The 19040-nt window shown below is 40.5% G+C and overlaps 1 protein-coding gene across 5 annotated transcripts in view; it reads right to left on the bottom strand.

The window, feature by feature from the left end:
- Positions 1-19040, bottom strand: part of fam184ab (family with sequence similarity 184 member Ab) — a 213530-nt gene that overhangs the window by 87790 nt on the left and 106700 nt on the right. For all 5 annotated transcript variants that reach the window (XM_030046618.1, XM_030046617.1, XM_030046615.1 and 2 more), the window contains 3 exons: positions 4483-4605; positions 2943-3104; positions 36-157 (listed from right to left, as the gene is read on the bottom strand). In XM_030046618.1, the coding sequence (XP_029902478.1) occupies positions 36-157; positions 2943-3104; positions 4483-4605 (407 nt within the window). The remainder of the gene's footprint in view (positions 1-35; positions 158-2942; positions 3105-4482; positions 4606-19040) is intronic.

The following is a 19040-nucleotide window of genomic DNA, read 5'->3' as shown; positions in this document are numbered from 1 at the left end:
ACACACACACACAAACACAAACACAATCACTTTACCTCAGGGTTTCGGTCCATTTGAGCTCCAGCTCCAGAGCCATCTTGTCCATTTTAAGTTTCTCCTCCTCTTTGGTAGAGATGAGTTTGGCTTCATGCTGACGCTTCTGGGTCTCCATCTCTCCCTGACAGAAAAACAGACAGAGAGAGAGAGAGAGAACAGAGAATATATGAAATGAAAAGGCTTGCAGAGGCTTTCATGCAGTCAGGACAAAATTCACAAAATAAGACATACCAGTCAGAAATTGCTCTAAAATTTAAAGTCTTTGACAGTGTCAGCTGAGACATGAAGTCTTATAAAGACAGAAATTAGCACCAGCAGAAACTGAATTTGGATTGCATTCATTAGATTTTTGATGTCTGGATTGAATGCCTGAGTTTCATTAATTTTCAAGTTTGAAAATCATAAAATCAATAAAAATCCTTTTAAATGCACCTCTTACAATTCAGTACCAGGTTTCTAAAAGAATCATGCAGTAATTTAGTTGGGTATTGCTTGGTTGCTGGGTTGAAGCATTAACATGGACACCTGTGACTCGATTACTGACTTAACACATTAAGGTAATAATTTGATTAAAGTGTTTACATGGCTCACAGTAACCAGATTTCCAAAAATGTATTTTTTCCCTCTGCATTTACATTTGAATTGAATTACCTCGAATTACCTTCACAAATGTCGTGGTGCTTAAACGTTTACCTGGGAGAAGACACCAGTTTTGTTGATAGACACAGCGTTCTGCACCCAGAATATAAGGATGCATTCCCCCTTTAGAGTGAGAAGAGGGCTAAGAAAATATCCAACCTCAATGCCACTTTGAAAGAATGGCACAGAGCTGTAACAAAATGCTCCACAACGATGGACATCATGACGGAGGGATCATTCAGAATAGCATGTCACAGAAAGTTTCCATGAAGTCAGTTGCCTTACTGACGTCATATTTTAGGTTTAGCAAACAAATCAGATTATATAAGTCACATCAAAGACTTGCAGCTCTCAAGGGATACCGTTGCACGTTGCACTGAAATGCTAGGAGAGAGCAGACTAAACCAAAACAATGTGAATGCTTTAGATTGAAACTGGATGAGAGCGCGGATATTTGTGATACTGCTCAAATTGTCATGTGGGTCAGGTGCCTAAAGTTTCTGGGCATAATACCCATGGAAGGTCAGACAAGTAGAACAGATTTCCACGCAGCTGTGAGGCAGAATTTTGCTGACAACGACCTGGAGACTGCGTGGCCTAGACTTGTCTCGCTTTGCACCGATGGCTGTCCGGCAATAGCTGGAAAGTTAGAGGGATTCGTGAGTTTGATGCAAATTGACCCTGAGCTGCCACAAGATGTAATTGGCTTTTATTGCATTATTCCCCAGGAGGTGTTGGCTGGAAAGCTTCGGGACAAGTATTTTAAAAGGTCATTGATGTGGTGTGGGCTGTAAATTTCATATGTTCACAAGCAATCAACCATCGCCAATTCCAAACTATGTCACAGGAGTATGAGACGCAATACAAGTATCTGGCTCTGCTCAGTAATGCTCACTGGCTCTCAAGAGGGCGAGTGCTGCAGCACTTCTTGGATCTTTTTGACTGCGTCTGTGACTTTTTGGAGAGCAAGGGAGGAACTGAGAGGGTGCAGAAACAGGATTTTTTTAAGCTGGATATTGCTTTCCTTGCAGATTTAACTAAACACTTCAACATTCTCAACTTGGCATTGCAAGGAAAGGACAAGTCGGGGATTGAGAAGCTGTCCTCTCTGAAATCACTCAAGGCAAAACTGGGATTATTCAGAGGAAATATTCAAGCAGACAACTACATAGACGTCCCACATCTCCACTATGTGAAAAAGAAGAGCCCACAGATGACAGAGCTCACAAGCTCACGAGTTCAAAGTTAAATGAAAATGCTGAGTTATGGCAGAAAAATGTTTTTGCTGACCATTATGATGTCACAGTGAAGTTGACCTTTGAACTTTTGGATATGAAATGACATGACTTCATCATTTTATCCTATTCTGTTCTATTATTCTATTCTATCTTGTCATAATTACCGTATCAATTCTTCAGTTACAGCCAAAAATGTGTTTTGTGAGGTCACAGTGACTTTAACCTTTGACCTCTAACTAACAAAATCTAAACAGTTCATCCTTAAGTCCGAGTCAACATCTGTGCCAAGTTTGAATAATTTGAAAACATAATGCCTCTGGCTACTGGAGCTGTTTTTGCAATCAGGCTCATTTGCATAGACAGGGGCCAATTTTGTGCCAAATTTATACATTTTACCTAAACTAAATATGAGCAAATAGCAAAGATAAAGAATGACACTATTTGCTTGGCAGTGCAGTTAGGAGTGCATTTCACTCTTTACAGATGTTTTGAGAATTTCAGGAAGTACACTGAAAAGGTGAATACAGGGAAAAACCATTATCCCTCACTGGTTTACCTTTGTAAAGCCATACCAGTTGCAAAGGACAAGGTGTAGCTATAGAAGCTTGCAAGTTACGGAGGGACCTTAAAGCTTTGAAAAAAAAACAAAACAAAAAAAAAAAAAAAACCTATGTGGATTGTGCAAAAGAGGCCGTAACTCAGACGTAACCATAGAAATAACTTCAGTTTTAGGCCTTAAACTGAAGTAACTCTACTGGACATTTGGATTATATTCCACACAAGAATATATGAATATTTAAATCTTATCATCACCATTATACTACTAATGCCTTTCTGGAACCTAAATGACAGAATTAAATGACAGAATTAATATTAGCCTTCAAAATTAATATCAGCCTTGGTCAATGCCTAGTTTATGTAGCATTCAAAACAAAGGTGATACAGATTCTGATTTGACCAAACACGTCCCGCAACCCGTATAACTCTTTCAGAGTGTGTGTGTGTGTGTGTTTGTGTGTGTATGCTGACCTGCAGTGCAGTCAGTAGGTTGCTGGTCTCTCTCAGTCTGGCTCTGGTAGCATCCAGCTCCTCTAGAAGTTTGTCCTGTGCCTCCTTCAGTGTTGAGATTTGTCCCTCAGCGGCACCGATACCCTGCTCCCCCTGACGCACCTCCTCCTGCAGCCGGCACGTCTGGGGAGGTACGCGGGGGAGAAAGAAAGAAAGAAAGAAAGAAAGAAAGAAAGAAGGAAAGTATGGCAGTATGGCAGCAACCATGAAGACTGCATCAGCATTTTGTGCTCAGCAAGGCGCAATTTCCATCAAAAATGCACTCAGTACTCACTACTTCTACTTTTGAATTTTAAATGAGCCAAACCCGTATACTTTTTGCCATCATGGCAACATTGTTTTGCAAAGTATACAGTAGATCAGAAATTCATATGTATGAAGTACATTACAACTTACAGCAAGCAAATCTGTGCTATATAAAACAACAACAACAACAACAACAACAGGCAGATGTGTGGCTGTGTTGTAGGTTTATTTGAAGGAAACATGAAAACTGGCCAGGAATCATAATGCCCTTTGAGCTTGACATTTACAGCCAAGCCCCATCAGGACCTAGCTGGATCAGACTGGATCAGATTGGACCACTGGCTGGATTTTCTTTTACAACTTTAGTTGTAATGGAGAAGGTGAGGGGAGAGATTCAACTCAAATTTTTATTGTTAAGCTTGTCACTTTTTCTCCATCATACAACTCCAGAAAACAAAATAGCGAATAAAACGGTTACACTTAATCAGCATGTAGCCAAAAGACAGAAACCACTATCTCGGCCTTTTCCTATACTTGCAAGTATTTGAGTAAACTATATACATAGCCTCCCTAAATAACTGTTCCAAATGATGGGTTACAGGGAAGCAGGAAATCCCCACTTATCCTCTTTAACATCACAGTTGCTAGGTAGCTCATATTTGGGAAGTCCATTAAGAGATGGGGCAAGTCTTGACAAAATATTAGCAAATTCTACTGAAGTGCTCTCTGTGAATTCGGCCCCAGGTAAGTAAGTAAGTAAGTAGGTAAAATGTTATTTGTATAGCGCCCTTCACTGTACGAATACACAGAGTGCTTCACAGTAAAAACAGACAAAACAAAACAGTAAGGTGACCGTCAACATCATCATCATCAACATCGTCACCTATCAGGTGATGGTGTTAGGTGTGGTCGAGTTGGATAATGTCATTATCAATAACTGAAAGGTATATGCTAAAAAGATATAAGCAGTGTTTGACAGGCTGTTAAATAGCTATAAATCCATTACTGCATTGAGGTCATATTGGAAGAAGGGCTTTTTCAATCTTCCTCATCCTTGAAAATGCACCTTACCTCAGCTTTCAGTTTATCAAAACTACCACAAATTACTACCACCTCAGCTTTCAACTGGAAAATCCTGCTAGAAATGACCATGCATATCAACTGGTAAATACCGGCACAGCATAACAACTTCAGTGCGCCTCCAGACCACATGTGCAAAAATTTTGAGGCCTCGGTTAAATACTAAAGGTGCTACCTCCTCATTGGCTGCATTGAGTTTGGAGGTCAGCTCCTCCCTCAGGTCGTCCAATTGCTGTTTCAGGAGTGTCTTCTGTTCTTCCAATGTGAAGCGCTCCCTCTCAAACTGCTGCTCAAGGTCCTGTGAAGACAAATCAGAAATGCACATCTGTTAAAACAAGTAACCAACAAATAAGAAGTGCATTCAAGAAGCCTCCTGTGGGGAATTTGGTGAGCTTGGAGCATTAATCCACAGCTGAACCATTTGTGAATGAATAATCCAAGTTTCTAGCTAACCTCCTGATAATGGATTCCATGTCTTTTGGAAGCCAAGTAATGGTACATTAGCAGTCATGGTGTTTGACAGACCAAACACAACCACAGGCAGCATGCAACCTCTCCACTACTTTAATCAGTGGGTTGGATTATGTTGACTAAAGTGTTCTACAAAAGACAAGAGAAGATCTGACTGTTAAACAGTGCTCACAAAGCACCAGCCATTTGGCGCTGGTGCCCTGCTGGCTTGGTGTATGTTAGGGGAATACAAGTAGCAGGAGAATGGGGTTTGTATATTTTGAGCTGAGGGTGGCACTAGAGGAAGGGTCATGAGGTCACCCAAGTTGACAGGGTTTATCTTCTGGGAAGCATGAATGTGCTCGAGAAATTTCCTGACAATCTGCCCAAAAGATATCAAGATACTTTGGAGTACACCATTGAATGACAGAGGAAAAACAGACAAAAGACAGACTGACACAGCTGTCCCATGTCACCTGCCAGTGGGTCAAAAAAGAATCAGGTGTGTTGAAGGCTCAAGGTGGTATGATGCATACGTTCCAGTGCGAGGCAGAAATTGAACCTGGTGGATCAACTGGTGCTGGCAATTCTGAATCATTTTGTGGTTTCTAATTGCAAAAAGATTGAAAGCACTATATGACTCATTCAGCTCCAGTTCCAGTCATGATTTTTCGTTTTGGTGATTCAGTTGGTTCAGCAAGTACACTGGCATTCTTGATCATTCAGTTCACCTCACTCCTAGTTCAGTGGCATTCAACAGTGTAAACACAAACATTCTTGTCATATGCACTACAACTGGAAGTATCTTACCTGTTGTAGTCATTGCATATTGTTCTTTGTTTGTACCATAATGTATTGCTGCATTGGCAGTGCAAGACAATAAGCAGATCACAGTGAGATGAGACAGACAGTAGCCCTGTGCCCTGTTGCAGACTAAGTTACCAATTCAGTTGACATTAATATGCTGCTATGCTGGAATTAGATATACTTTATTGATCCCAACCAGGGAAATTCTGGAATTCCAGAATTTCCCTGGTTGGGATCAATAAAGTATATCTATCTATCTAGTTCATCAGTACAGGACAGTAAAAATGTTTGAAGATTCTCAGTCGCCTTGATCACAGTATATCTTGAAGTACTAAGTCAAAGGCAACTGGACTTGGTTATGCTGAAGATGATTCACCTTTCATCCAAGAGGCTTCATCAGGTCTAATTACTGTAGCTCAGGGCTTGTGCCCTTTTTTATCCATAAACAAAGTAATTCCATTGCAACTGGAGGGGATGGTGGGGGAAGAGCCAGGTGGCAACATGGGACTGAGGAACAACTTACAATGCTGTCTTAACCACACTTCCCAGGCTTTTTTCACATCCATTACCACCTCTATTCATGTGACTCTGATGACTCTCACATGACTGCCAGATGACCTTAACAATGCAGGTGGTGTCCACACTAATACGTTTTTGGCTGTAAAACTGCATTTTAAATGTAAATCGACACACAAGCGTTTTAGCACCAAATCAAGAAGTACTCTCCGGCCATATTAACTCAGCAAAATTGCATATTACATGCCGGTGTAAACAGGAAGCAGACTGTCAGGCACAGAGGATGCAGAGCTGGCTCTGAGCTAAACGCTAAGCTAATGAAGAAATGCAGGAGATAAGCCATCTTGGGGAGTGTGAACATGCTGGATAACAAGACCAACAAGCGAGCTGGTGGATCTACCTAACCAATGGTGGACCAGGGTTTTTCCTGCATATAAAATTACGAGGCGGCCGCCTCAGCCTAATTTCGTGCCGCCCCCGGCTCTCAAAACTCTGACGTCGGGAAAATTGTTATTTTCTGACAAGCGCCGTGGTAGATGGATGTCATTTTAACTGCAGCTGCAGCATTGCGCCGATGTGGTGGCGCTGTATCAACAAGAGTGCACTGGAAGTCGCTGCCAAAACTGCCAAAGAGGAAGAGCAGAGCTGAGAAAACGCGAGCACATTGCAGGGGGTACGTGAAAACATAGGCGGAAATCTCGGGGGTGTGGGGGGGGACAAGACCCCTCCATCCATAAATTTTGAATAACATAGTAATATTCAATGAAATTGCAATGCAAGCGGTGCTAATTATAAATGTAAAATAGTGTGTTTTTAAGTGTTTAAAAGTTAGGACCCCCCATGCCTCAAAGTGGTTTGGTCCGCATCCTGCTTCCGGCAGAGCGGCAGCTCGGTAACTTTCAGTTCGTCCGTCAGCCTGAGAGGCAGCAGCCTGATGAGAACTGGCGAGAAAACCTCCTCAAGTGAAAGCCAGTGAGTCATTTATCACACCACTTGTTCACCAAGCACAAGGCTGGAATATGAAAAGCGATATTTTTCTCCTGCTTGGTCCAAACCCTGCCTCTTCCAGCTCTCTGTTTAAGCTAACAGCTAATGATTGTTTACAAGCTGAAGCGAGTGCAGGACAGTGAGGGAGAGAGAGGACAGACCACAGGAGGAGCAAATACTGAGCTTTTTATTCTTTCAAAAAGTCTGCCAGGATATTAATGTCAGAAATAGTTCAGATTTTACTGATATTTTGAGTTTGTCTCTAGATAGATATCTATTTTTTGCATTTTAAGTTGCATTATTTTGTGGCATAGTTTCATTTCATTTTCTTATTTGATCTAAAAGGGACAGTGTACAGCTCAAACATATACTGTATGTCACTATTTGATGCCATATCTTGCTTTGTTTTTTGTTGACACTACAATAAATGTTTTTGAAGAATAGTTTGATGTAGTTGGATTATTCAAGGTATTTCCTGTAGTTTTAGAGCTTATTTTGAGTTTCTAGTTCTTGTAAAGCTACTTTGATGGACTGTAGTGGAAATAGAACAGTGAGTAAAGAAATTAGGATTATTGCTTTTAGCATTATTTAAAACCTATGAACACTGGCCTAGCTTGTCTATTCAGAGAAGAGGTATCACTTCGGCTTATTTTTCAATCTGTGTTATCACATGCATACTACTGCTCATTCATTGGTAGCTGAATTGTTAGGTCTGTTTGATAAGTAATATACATTTTTAAAATAATAATAATTTAACATATTGTTAACATAAACATACACTAACACTAAATACCGAGTGTTTGAGCAACATATCTCCTCTGTGCTACAAAAGGTCCGTGGTAAAAAGCTATGGTTACTGCAAGCGGGGAAAACGACATGGCGCACACTACAGCATTGCGAAAAAGCAGCAAGAGCCAGGAGACTGCAGTCTGCCTTCAGCTAATGAAAGGCTTAAATATCATGGAGTATATTGATGGGAGAAAACACAGAAATAGCGACAGAAGAAGAAGAAGACTTCTTCTCCTGTATTTCCGGCAGATCAGACCCTATACGCGTACTGCTGCCCCCCCGCAGCTGAGTGTCGCATTAGGTAAGAGAGGGGAATAGGCCGAAACACGGGAACATGCCAAGTAACATGTAAACGGAATATTCCAGCTGCCGCAGCGCAGTTACCTTAACCGGAATATTGACCCGAAGCGGAATATGGTGTGCATGTAAACGTAGTCAATGAGACATCAAGGTGAATGAGCCAGGTAAGCCAGGTAAATCCATACACTATGCAGCACTCTAGCATTCTCACACCATTTTCCAAAAGCCTGCCGTCCACACTGAAATGCCAGAAAATGCAAGTCCTGTATTGTGCATCTACACACCTACGCAACTTCCACGCGACAATGTGGAAACATTTGCTAGATTTCAGAAGGCTACATTTCAGTTTTCCCCATTCACATGAAAATGCGGTTTCAGATTTACACATCTTGGAAACCATTTTTGAAAAGCTCCATGTTCATGGGTGGAAAACACCAGCTTGTTGTGGATGGAAGGCTAAAACAGTGAAAAAATAAGATGGGTTTTCAAATTTACCCAGCTTAGCATGTGCATGGCTTAAGTGCCTGGGACTCCACGAGTCATTAGAAATGATGAAGCCTCTGGGATGAGAGGTGAAACATAATCAAGATAAACAAGTCCAATTGCCTTTGACTCACTACATCTGGAAAGACAGTCAACAGTTTTTTCATAGTCAATTCAGTCAGTTCCTTTAAAAATCCTGCCCTGCATCCTGAGAACTCAGTTGTGATATGCAATTTCCTATAACCAACATATGCCTCTAAAGTTGAAAGAAGCTGTATTTTTTTCCATTCTCACTTGAGTCAGCAAAAACACTGAAAAAAGAAAAAAGTCTTTGCCTTGAAAAGCTTCCAAATGTAAGGTAATGTTTCATTACAATATGAGAGTTAATCTTACAGTGGTGATTCTGTGCATTCAGCTCATTCAAAACATTTGCTCCAAAAGATTTGAAATGCACTTGGCGTCCCCAGACAAAAACTGAGAAAATTTCTTCAGTGTTGGTATTGATCGAGACCCCAGTTCTGTCTCATTTTTGTAAGACACATCATCGCTCTGCACAAATTTCTAAAAATACATCAGACAATTCTATTGTCCTTGACAGAAAAGAGAGAGTGCTCCAGCATTGTTATCATAGTGAAGCTTATTATGCCTGCTGATGAATTGGAAACAATTTCAGTTACAGTCTGCAGTGATTGCTGCTTTCCAAGGACAATCAGAGCCAAGGGAAATTACTGTAATGTCAAATGAAATTTGCCACCATTTTTCATTTTAACACTGAAGGATGGAGTTTGTTATGTTGTAAGAAAAAAAAAAAATTCAGTGCATTGAAAAGGTGTGACTACTGTGAGAAAGTCCAATAACACATGGATGAAAGGTTGGCTGAAGGAATAAAAGACCACAGTGTCACATTTCATTTCTCCAGGCACTTAAGGGGTCACCAAGACAGAGGTTTCTCTGTTGGCAGGTCAGCCAGCCGTAAGCATCGCCAACTTTCCTCTCTGAAACGAATGGGTTATGACTTTCACTTCTCAGACATTTAAACAACAAATAACCTGAAACACTATTTAAACAACTCAGAAGACTTGATATGTGTTAAAGGTTTGCCTAAATCACTTCACATATTGATAGCACCACATAGCAGAAAAAGCTGTTTGAAAAAAAAAAAACTGAACTTCAGCCAGATGTGCTGTCAGGCGACGGCGGTAAATTGTAGACAGAACACCCACATTGCTTTATAACAAAGGAAACCATAAGGACGAAAGAAAATGGAGAGTCCATCTTTCGCTAGATTGAGTGCTTACTCACCATTAAGGAGGCAAACAGGATAACTCTACAGTGTCTCAGCTGATCTAGACAGGATACTCCTCTCTTGCAGCCCAGCATTTGTTTAAGGCTGATAACACAAATATGTTTTTGCTAGGGGTGTGATGATTCACCAATGCATCTAGATGCACCGGGCTTAATGTGTAAGATGTGGCTACATCGATTCAGACAGCCTGTATTGGTACAAAGTTGGAAGCTAAACCGGACTAAGTTTGGGTTTTATAAGAAAGATGGGAAACTTGACTGCAAAACTTTGCTGTGTAACATGCCAAACAGCACTGAAATACACAGGTAGCCCCACTAATATCACAACCCACATGGGTCCACAAGAGATGCCATGGAGCCACTGACACCATCAGCAGCTTCAAGCATGGAAAAATGTCACATTAAAATGTTCCTCCACACCCCACTTCCCCTGCACAGTCAATACCTATAACCAAAGCCACAGCACTCTTCATGTGAAACTGCATCATCATCTCATTGCAAAAATGGATTATAAACAGTGGACTGTTCACAGTTGATTGATTTACATGCTTTACTACCAACAAATGAGATTCCTAATAAGATGTCAACACTATAATAATGTTCCCTCCTTTCTCTGTCCTGTTACCGATTTAGTAGCCTAAATCTATCAGGATTTCCTCTTGTAGCTAATAGCAGGACTACATGTACAGTACTAGTAGAATCAAAATATAAAGGTTCACATTGTTGCATCGCATCTCACTGTGACGGCGCTGAATCTTATTATATCAATCTGTTGCAACTTAAAATGTATACTGATGCATTCTGATCATGTATTGAGGTGCATATCAAATTAGTCTCAGTGAGTAAGATGCACACTCTTGATTTTGAAGTAAGAATCTAAAATGCAATGAAAGTTAGATCAATAAATGAATCAAACAAGCAAGTCGATGTTTTTACAAAGCGTGAAACATTAAAATTGGGATTTGCGCAAATCTGTGTCATTGTTACCATGTTGTTCCTATAAGGTGGTTATTACTCTCAAGCTGCATGTATGGAGGACAAGACTGAGGGAATTTTTAATCATGGATAAAATGGAGTCTGTCTGACCACTGGTCCATCAAGGCACAGACTGAGACAGACGGGGAGGAATCTAATAAATGATTCAGTCCCAGAGTGATTAGGATTCCTGTCATACCCTGCAACTCAATTTGGAGGGCAAGACTGACTTAGAGCACACCTATTCATTTGAATGCCAAACCAAGCCTTCTCACAGACAACTCTCATTATGGATGGCAGTGATTAAAGAACAGAAATGATGAAAGAACAGCTAGTTGAGTAAAAGTGATGAAACATATGGATGAGATGGAGGAAAGGGAAGTGATGAAAGAATAGATGGCCGCTGAAACTTTCCGTCCCATCCATCGCTCCCATCGCCTTTCAGGAAAGAGAGAAAATAGATTGCTGCGGCGGAGAGCAATGAGTGAGTGAGCAACAAATGAACAAAGCCTCCCATGATATGACGGATGGAACGGAGCCACAGAGAAATAGTTATTTGAGTTGTCCCCCCACCACCACCACCACCACCACCCCCACCACCAATCCTTCCGCCTCCTCCTGTCCTTCTTTCTATCCGGATATTTCTGCCAGGCAAGAGGACACAACATTGATGGCATAATCACAAGTCTGTCAGTGCAGGGAAGCAACAGGAGTGAACAATTCCATTTTTAGCGTGGCGAGCAGTAGAAAGGAATATGAGGCTGTGGAAATTATGCTGGGGCAGAGAACGAGGATATCTGCATATGGCATGCATAACTAAAGCCTCTATATTTCCAGTTATGCGTCTGTCAGCTCTGATCCACTGTGGAATATCACTTAAAACACATCCTCATTATGCAACTTTGATGCAAGAGAATACTTGATCACTTGCGTTCACATGGCTGTGTGATACATTGGAATAAACGACCCTGTGGAGATTAGGCATCATCACAAGGCAATTTCAGGCTAGTGGGACTGCACGTCTTGGTTGCTGTCAAATTAGCGGTAGGCTATGGATTGGAACAGCTAGACCTTGGGCTCATTAAACTGGTCCCAAGTCCCATTTTCTAATCCTTACAGCAAATTTCACACTCTAAAATGAGATGTACTGTTATAACCTGACTAGAATTTTCACTTCAATACCAATAATTCTACACCAAAGCAATACTATTACACAGTTTCATATCTAAATGTAGCCACAAATAGGGACTATCCAAGCAAATCTCAAATCGTTATTCATGACACTTCGCTACTCCAAAAGTAATGATTTTGGCAGATTTGCATGGATAATAACGCTACAAACCATGATTATAGGGTTCAAACACAAAGGCCAAGCAGAAGAGAGAAAGCAGAAGATAAAATCTGGACAGCATTTGTGACACTGGATGTATGAGTTTAACATCTTTAAATAAAAAGGTATTAAGTATCTATAGCATTACATAAAATCTGAATACAGATCAAGAAATGGCAATGTATTTCAACAGCCAAACTGAGTGCAGGCAGGTTTTTCATGACGTTTGGTGGATTGACTTTAAAGTAAAGATTTTATGGCAGATTGACCGGTAATATGAGAAGTCTGGCCTTTGAAAAGAGTGGGATGTAAATTATTCTTAAGGGACTCACTGTGAGGGGCCACCCTGGTGGCTCACATTATACAGTGTGTGCCATGTGGTGCAGGGGCCGGACTACAATGGCCTGGGTTAGAATCCAGGCCGGACCCTTTGCTGCAGGTCTTCACCTCTCTTTGCCCTGTCTTCCCTGTCTCTCTCTACTGTGACTGTCTAATAAAGCAGAAGTGCCCCAAAAATTATCTTAAAAAAAGTTTACTCACAGAGGTTAAACCTTCTATTAGAAATCATATGACACTTAGCTAAAACACTGCATTTTGATCGCCTGAATCCCTGTTCACACTTGGTATTAACATCTGTCTCAGGTGAATGGACAGTCGAGACACATTGGTGTTCACACCTGCCGGCGTTATCACACGTCCCACATGCATCTCCAGTGATTGACGTCAGATCGGTCAGAATATCTTCTTTCTTTTCTTTTCCTCTGTACCTTACTCCAACTCCCTCCCCATCTCTGGCCAATGGACAAAGCAATTGCACCCTGCATTATTTGGGTTACACATCAAAGATTCCACGATCCCACTGCAAAAACAAACTTAATCGAAATGTGTTATCTCATCACCAACAGTCCACACTATCAGACTCTCGCTCTGTCCACACGGTAACTAAATCAAACCAAATAACAGTCATTGGTCAATTCACTGAAAATCTTGGGTGCCTGTTCCTCAACAATATATCTGTATGTAATATAAACATAACCAGTTCGATTACAATGTAAATCTAAAAATCATGATGCAGTAATCAATTACTACTTGTCAAAAACTGGTTCATACATCCACACCCTCATCAAAGAGAAGAGGCGCATAATCACTACAAAAAGCAATTAAGAATATGGCCTAATCTGTTGAATATTTTCTTGAATAGTTGTGCATATGTATGGAGGCACAGCTATCTATGTAAGTATAATTTCTTCAAATCGTTGACAAACAAAAAAACATGCTTGCATTAATGAATAGCAAAGATTCCTTTACTGGTCACCATGGCAACAGAGGATGAAGCAGTAAAATGTATGATGTGGTGCCATTCCTGTTTTATGTTGGTCCACTCCTCCTTGTAAATTTTTGTTCTGTGCAAGTATCCCCCACATCAGGTACATAAATCATCGCACACAAGCTGCCTTACAAGAGTGGAATGAGGGTTTGGAGTTTACACACTCCTGAAATGACATTCAGTGATAAAATCCAAAATGTCAGTGTCCCATTCCTTGTCAGTGAAACAGCTTCAGGATTTGTCTCTTGGCGAAATTATCATATGAGCCCGGGAAGTGTCCCGGGTCATGCTCACGAATCAGGGTTGAACCATCCAAGATCACAGGAATAGCGTGAATTATGATATTATGTTGGCTGATTTATTAAAATAAGTTCTTAGAAATTTCTTACATTGGCTCAAAAATGACACAGAACATGATTCAAGAAAACTGAAAACCTCATTCCCAAGCTATACTGAAAAACTCATGTTTAACCCAAAAGCTAAAAAGGAATAAAAATATATACCATAGAATATGCAGTTGACAAGCAGTGTAAAAGTGCTATCTAAAAAGTGGGTATATATGTATGAGCTTAAGCCCTGTTACAGTGGCCATGCACTATGCTAAGTAACCGCCAGTAAATTATTCATGATGGAAGTTCCTCCTTACAGAGTGCATGCACACACACTGACTGGTTGGCTGTCAAAAGTCTCCCAGCCAAAGCTCACATTCATCTGTCTTTCTCTCAAATAGTTTTGTCTTTCTTTGACCATTTTCAATTTCAAATTCCACCCTTTATTCAAGACCTTTGTTCCTTGATTTAATTTGGAAACTAGGTCTTTGAGAAAATATGTAGTTCTAAGTACAACACAATAGCAAATTGTTTTTCCTTTTTTTTAAGCAATGGACAGTTTCCAAACTTCTTCAGTCCTTGAAATAATGACATTATTTTACAATGCATTTCTATGTACATTTAATTATTTTTAATTACTTTTTCATTATGTCCAGCACAATGGCACACTACAGCTGATGTGTGTGCATCTATACTGAAGCAATTGGCATCAACCATCGAGCGAGTTCTCTGATGGCAGCTTCCCAAAAGAGTCTATTGACTAGGATTCGCATAGATCCATTCCCAGTGGCTGACACTGGCTTTCATTTACAGTGAAGAGGAAAATGAACACTGGCTCTAGCTGCCTAAAAACACATTTGGCACGTAGCCTACATAGACGTCAATGCATAAAATGTGGTTCAATTCAAGTCTTGATTCGACAAGATTTTTCTTGTTAACAAAACTAACAAAGAGTCAAAACGTCATGCCAAAATAACTGCAAAAAAGCCAGTCCATGGTACAGTGGAGTTGAGAGTACATGGAAAAGTTGCCAAGTACAGGAATTCAAACAAGACGTGCTGTTGGTAAACAACAGCAGGGTATATCCTTGAAGCAAACTGAATCCTCAGTGAGCTTGTGACACTGGATCTGTTTCAATGGTTTGACCCACCAACAGGGGGCTGTATCAGGTATGGCTGCCCCCAATAATGAGATCATTAGCTGATTCTGAAAATCTAGGTTGGAGCCAAGGAAAGATGGGTCCTTGATAGCACTATGAAGGCCATGAAGTCTTCTCCTTTGAAACGGATGACTCACACCTAAATGTCAATGCACTCATACCTGCAGCATGTGATGGAGAAGAAGCTCTTGTGCCTTGTCCTTTTTCAGGGCTTTGACGAGATGCAGGCGGAACAGGCTAACATCACATAACAACAAGCATTTTAACTTACATTGAAGGACAGATTCCACCGGAGCAGCAGCATTTTTTTTTTAAGCAACGTATGCAGAGGACTGTGGGACACACACAGTTGGTAGGGATACATGTCATGCGTCCTTGAACTGGAAACCGCCAGATGAAGACTTCATTTCTGGGCTGTATTCAAAGGATCCTTCCAAATGGAACAGCGTTTGATGACATAGCAGCTGAGAAATGCCGCCTACCTCTGTGGTAGCCTAGACTTTACGATGCACCTATTCAGTGCTCGTAATCTACCCATTAAGCAAAGCATCTAATTCATACTTTTTTGCTGTTTGCTCACATTCGTGTTAGCATTAGCACGTTCAAAAATTTTGTTTGGCCTGATGGTGGCTCTACAGGAAAGGTTATGGGGCCACATATAGTCAATCGGGTTTTTCCTTTAGGGATCATGAATGAGTACGGCTGGGACCACTTAATAATTATCAATAAATCGTAAGCAGGTGGATTATGAAAAAGTAAAACATATTATTGGCCAAGCAGATGAAATTACAAATAAAACTGTGGACATTATAGTGGACAGGTTGCCCATTAAAGAGACAGACATTTGAGAATTCACTTGTATGAGAAAAACGTGTTTTGTAAGAAGAGTAAGGAAGTTCATCTGTGTTCGAGATTGATGCCTTGGCAAAAATATAATCCAAAACTGAACACAATTTTTTTGATGACTTGACTGAAATGTAAATTAGATTTTTTTTTTTTTTTTTTTTTAAATCAAAACTGCAGTTGAATATCCACAGCAAATTTGAAGAATAAATATCACACAAAAGGTATTCATGTTATCATGTTGACATCCAGGATCAGCGGCTGTGGATGAGGCAAAGCCATAAGATATTCACCCTGTCGTTCGAGGGATATAATTGGCGCAGATTTCATAACACAGCTCTGCCACACTTTCACTAAAATCACAGAACTTTTTTTTTTGGCAGAGTAAAGCCTGCTGTGGAGTATAATTCTGCCACTGGCAGAGTGATCTTGAGTTTTGCAATTCATGCAGAGGAAGTTGCATAAACAGTGCAAAACACTATACTCAAATGCAGTTCAGCCATGTCTGACCTGGAAAAAGAGTTTCTGTGTGGTTGTGATGGTTTATGTACTGTTTATGTATGAAAAAGTATTCAGTTACTTGTTTGAGAGTCAAGGAGTTATGGCTGTCCTGCCACATTCAGACAGTTGAAGGGATTTCATCATCCCTTATTCTGGCCCAGTGCGGCATCTGCCTTACTGTTTCTTTAATATGCCTTTTATCTAATCCTGTTTTATCTCATTGTTCTTGGATTTTCTATTTTTTATTATACTTCATCCTGTTTTGTGATGCAATTGTTTTACTATTTCATCATATCTACCTTGATCTGTATGGCATTTTGTAAACACTGCCATGCAAAGTTTATTGCTGTCATTACTCACATTCCTCAACCCCTTGAATTTGAATGTGCACACGCGCACACACACACACACATAGTGGGTGAGGAACTTATATTTAAAGTCAAACAGCCAAGAATAACACAAAAAGTGCTTTGTGAGTTTTTGAAGTGATCTATGTGTGTGCATGTTTGCCAACAGAAATAGCACAGAATGCCAGTGCTTATGTGAGTCACAAAATTACTAAATGGGAGCAGGCATGAAAAACAATGGGATTGAACAGTGGAACTGAACAGAATCTGCACATCTTCTTTTGAAGAGACAAGTTTACCAGCTGTCAAACTGCTGCATGTATTTTCTGGTATTCTACAAGGTTCAGGGCTATAACCTGTAATCTTTGTACAATATTAGCATTTTCTAAATGTATGCATTCATTGATTTATGTTTGTATTATTGCTTATCAGAGAGTAACAGTAGATAATCACAGCAAAGACGGGGCAGAGAGGCGATGATGCAGCAAAGGGCCTGGAATCAAACTCAGGCTGCTGCAACAAGGACTGAGCCTTAGGGGTACATGCTCTTTCAATTAAGTCAAAGGGGCTCACCAGCACGATATAAATATTTGCATTAAAATGCATTGACATGTATTATTTATGCATGGGTGCAGTAGATAACCTCAAAGTGCCACATATGTTTGGCCAGTTATGCACAGAAGTAAAAAAAATACACCACAAAACAACAAAATGGAGTGCACAAGGTGTATCACTGATAACTCTTTTCACTGAATAATATGTGTGTGTATAAGGTGGAATTTTCTTTGGACATATTTCTAATATATAAAAATCAAATGAAGAAAACACATTCTCACACATATACATAAATGATAATGTGTGTGTCTGCGTACATGTGTGTGTGTGTGTGTGTGTGTGTGTGTGTGTGTGTATGTGTGTTTGTGAGGACTAACAGAGTTTGAATCATCTAAAAATAGGACATTTGATGCCATGTCCAGCTATTCTCAGCAACTACGTGACTCATGTCTCGGGCCAGCTGGGAGATGTCATTTCCTCAGCGTGTCCTGGGTCAACCCTGAGGTCGCTTGCACCCTCCCCACTTTAAAACAAAGAGGGAGGCAAGCCACCCTGCAAAAAAAAACCCCACCATTTTGTCCGTTTGAATCCACAGTCTCATTCAGACGACCAAGATAACTAACAAGCGCTTGTGGCTACAGGACAAAGATGGACAGGTAAAGTGAGGGCTGCTGAACAGGACTGGCCACCTTTTTCTGCTTTTTTTCTGAGAGAACCATAGCCTCACACTTGGAGGCACTGGTGATCATGGTGACCACCGTGTAAAACGCACAACGCAGCCATAAAGACAAAGTCACTCAAATGATGCCCCTTCGGCAAAGGGCAAAGACCTCAGCGTCAGCAGAAACGGTCCAGCTTAAAATTAATATGCAAGACCCTGGTATCAACATGCATGTATTTTTGTTTGTGCCAATATTTTGGTTACAATAATGTACGCCAAACCTGGAGTTACTGCATCCCCATTGACACGCTGTCATCTGCAGCACAATATGACTAAAATCTAGGGTCAGTAAGCCTGTATGGTGCTGATACACACGAACACCAGAGGACATCTGTTGTTCATAATCGCCACTCATTCATGAACAGATACAATGTCTACAGACTGTAGTGGGATGACAGGGAGTCTTTTGGCAAGCAACAAATCCTGAATAGAGAAAGACCGAGGCAGCTGACAGCTTGTATTTTGACTGAGTCAGCCTTGGATGTCATGCTGTGTTTTTTTGTATTTGGATTATTATCAGCTGAGCATATCAACTTACAAGATTCAACAGCGGAGCCCCAAAATCCATGAAAACGTGGGAATGGCAGGAGTATGTCGTACATTTTATGTCGTACTATTTCACTTCTCGGACAAAAAAAAAAGCATTGTTCCTCAGACTACAAGGCTTCAGGTTTCAGGAAAAAACTTGAGTCTAAGTTAAGTCTATGGTCTAGTATGACTGGACAGCAGACAGAACAGCCTCTGGCTAAACTCCCTTGGACAAAACGCAAAGAAAATGGCTACTGACAAAGTGGTAAAATTCTCTCAAACAGCTGAAAAGTTGGATATTATATCCAATAGTCAGAGTTTGCAAACAAATATCTTTAAGTGGGAATGTGACAACATTAAACAAGTGTTAAATTAGCAGGCAATTACAACCAAATATGATGTCTCACTTGTGATAATGTGGTAATTCACCGTATCATCTTTCCTCTAGTGCCATCCTTAAGCCAAAATGTCAAAGCTGAGA

This window comes from Myripristis murdjan, chromosome 24 (assembly GCF_902150065.1).
Source record: "Myripristis murdjan chromosome 24, fMyrMur1.1, whole genome shotgun sequence".
Classification (NCBI taxonomy): Eukaryota; Metazoa; Chordata; class Actinopteri; order Holocentriformes; family Holocentridae; genus Myripristis; species Myripristis murdjan.
The sequence above is the reverse complement of the archived record's forward strand: the minus strand, read 5'-3'. Positions and strand labels throughout refer to the sequence as shown.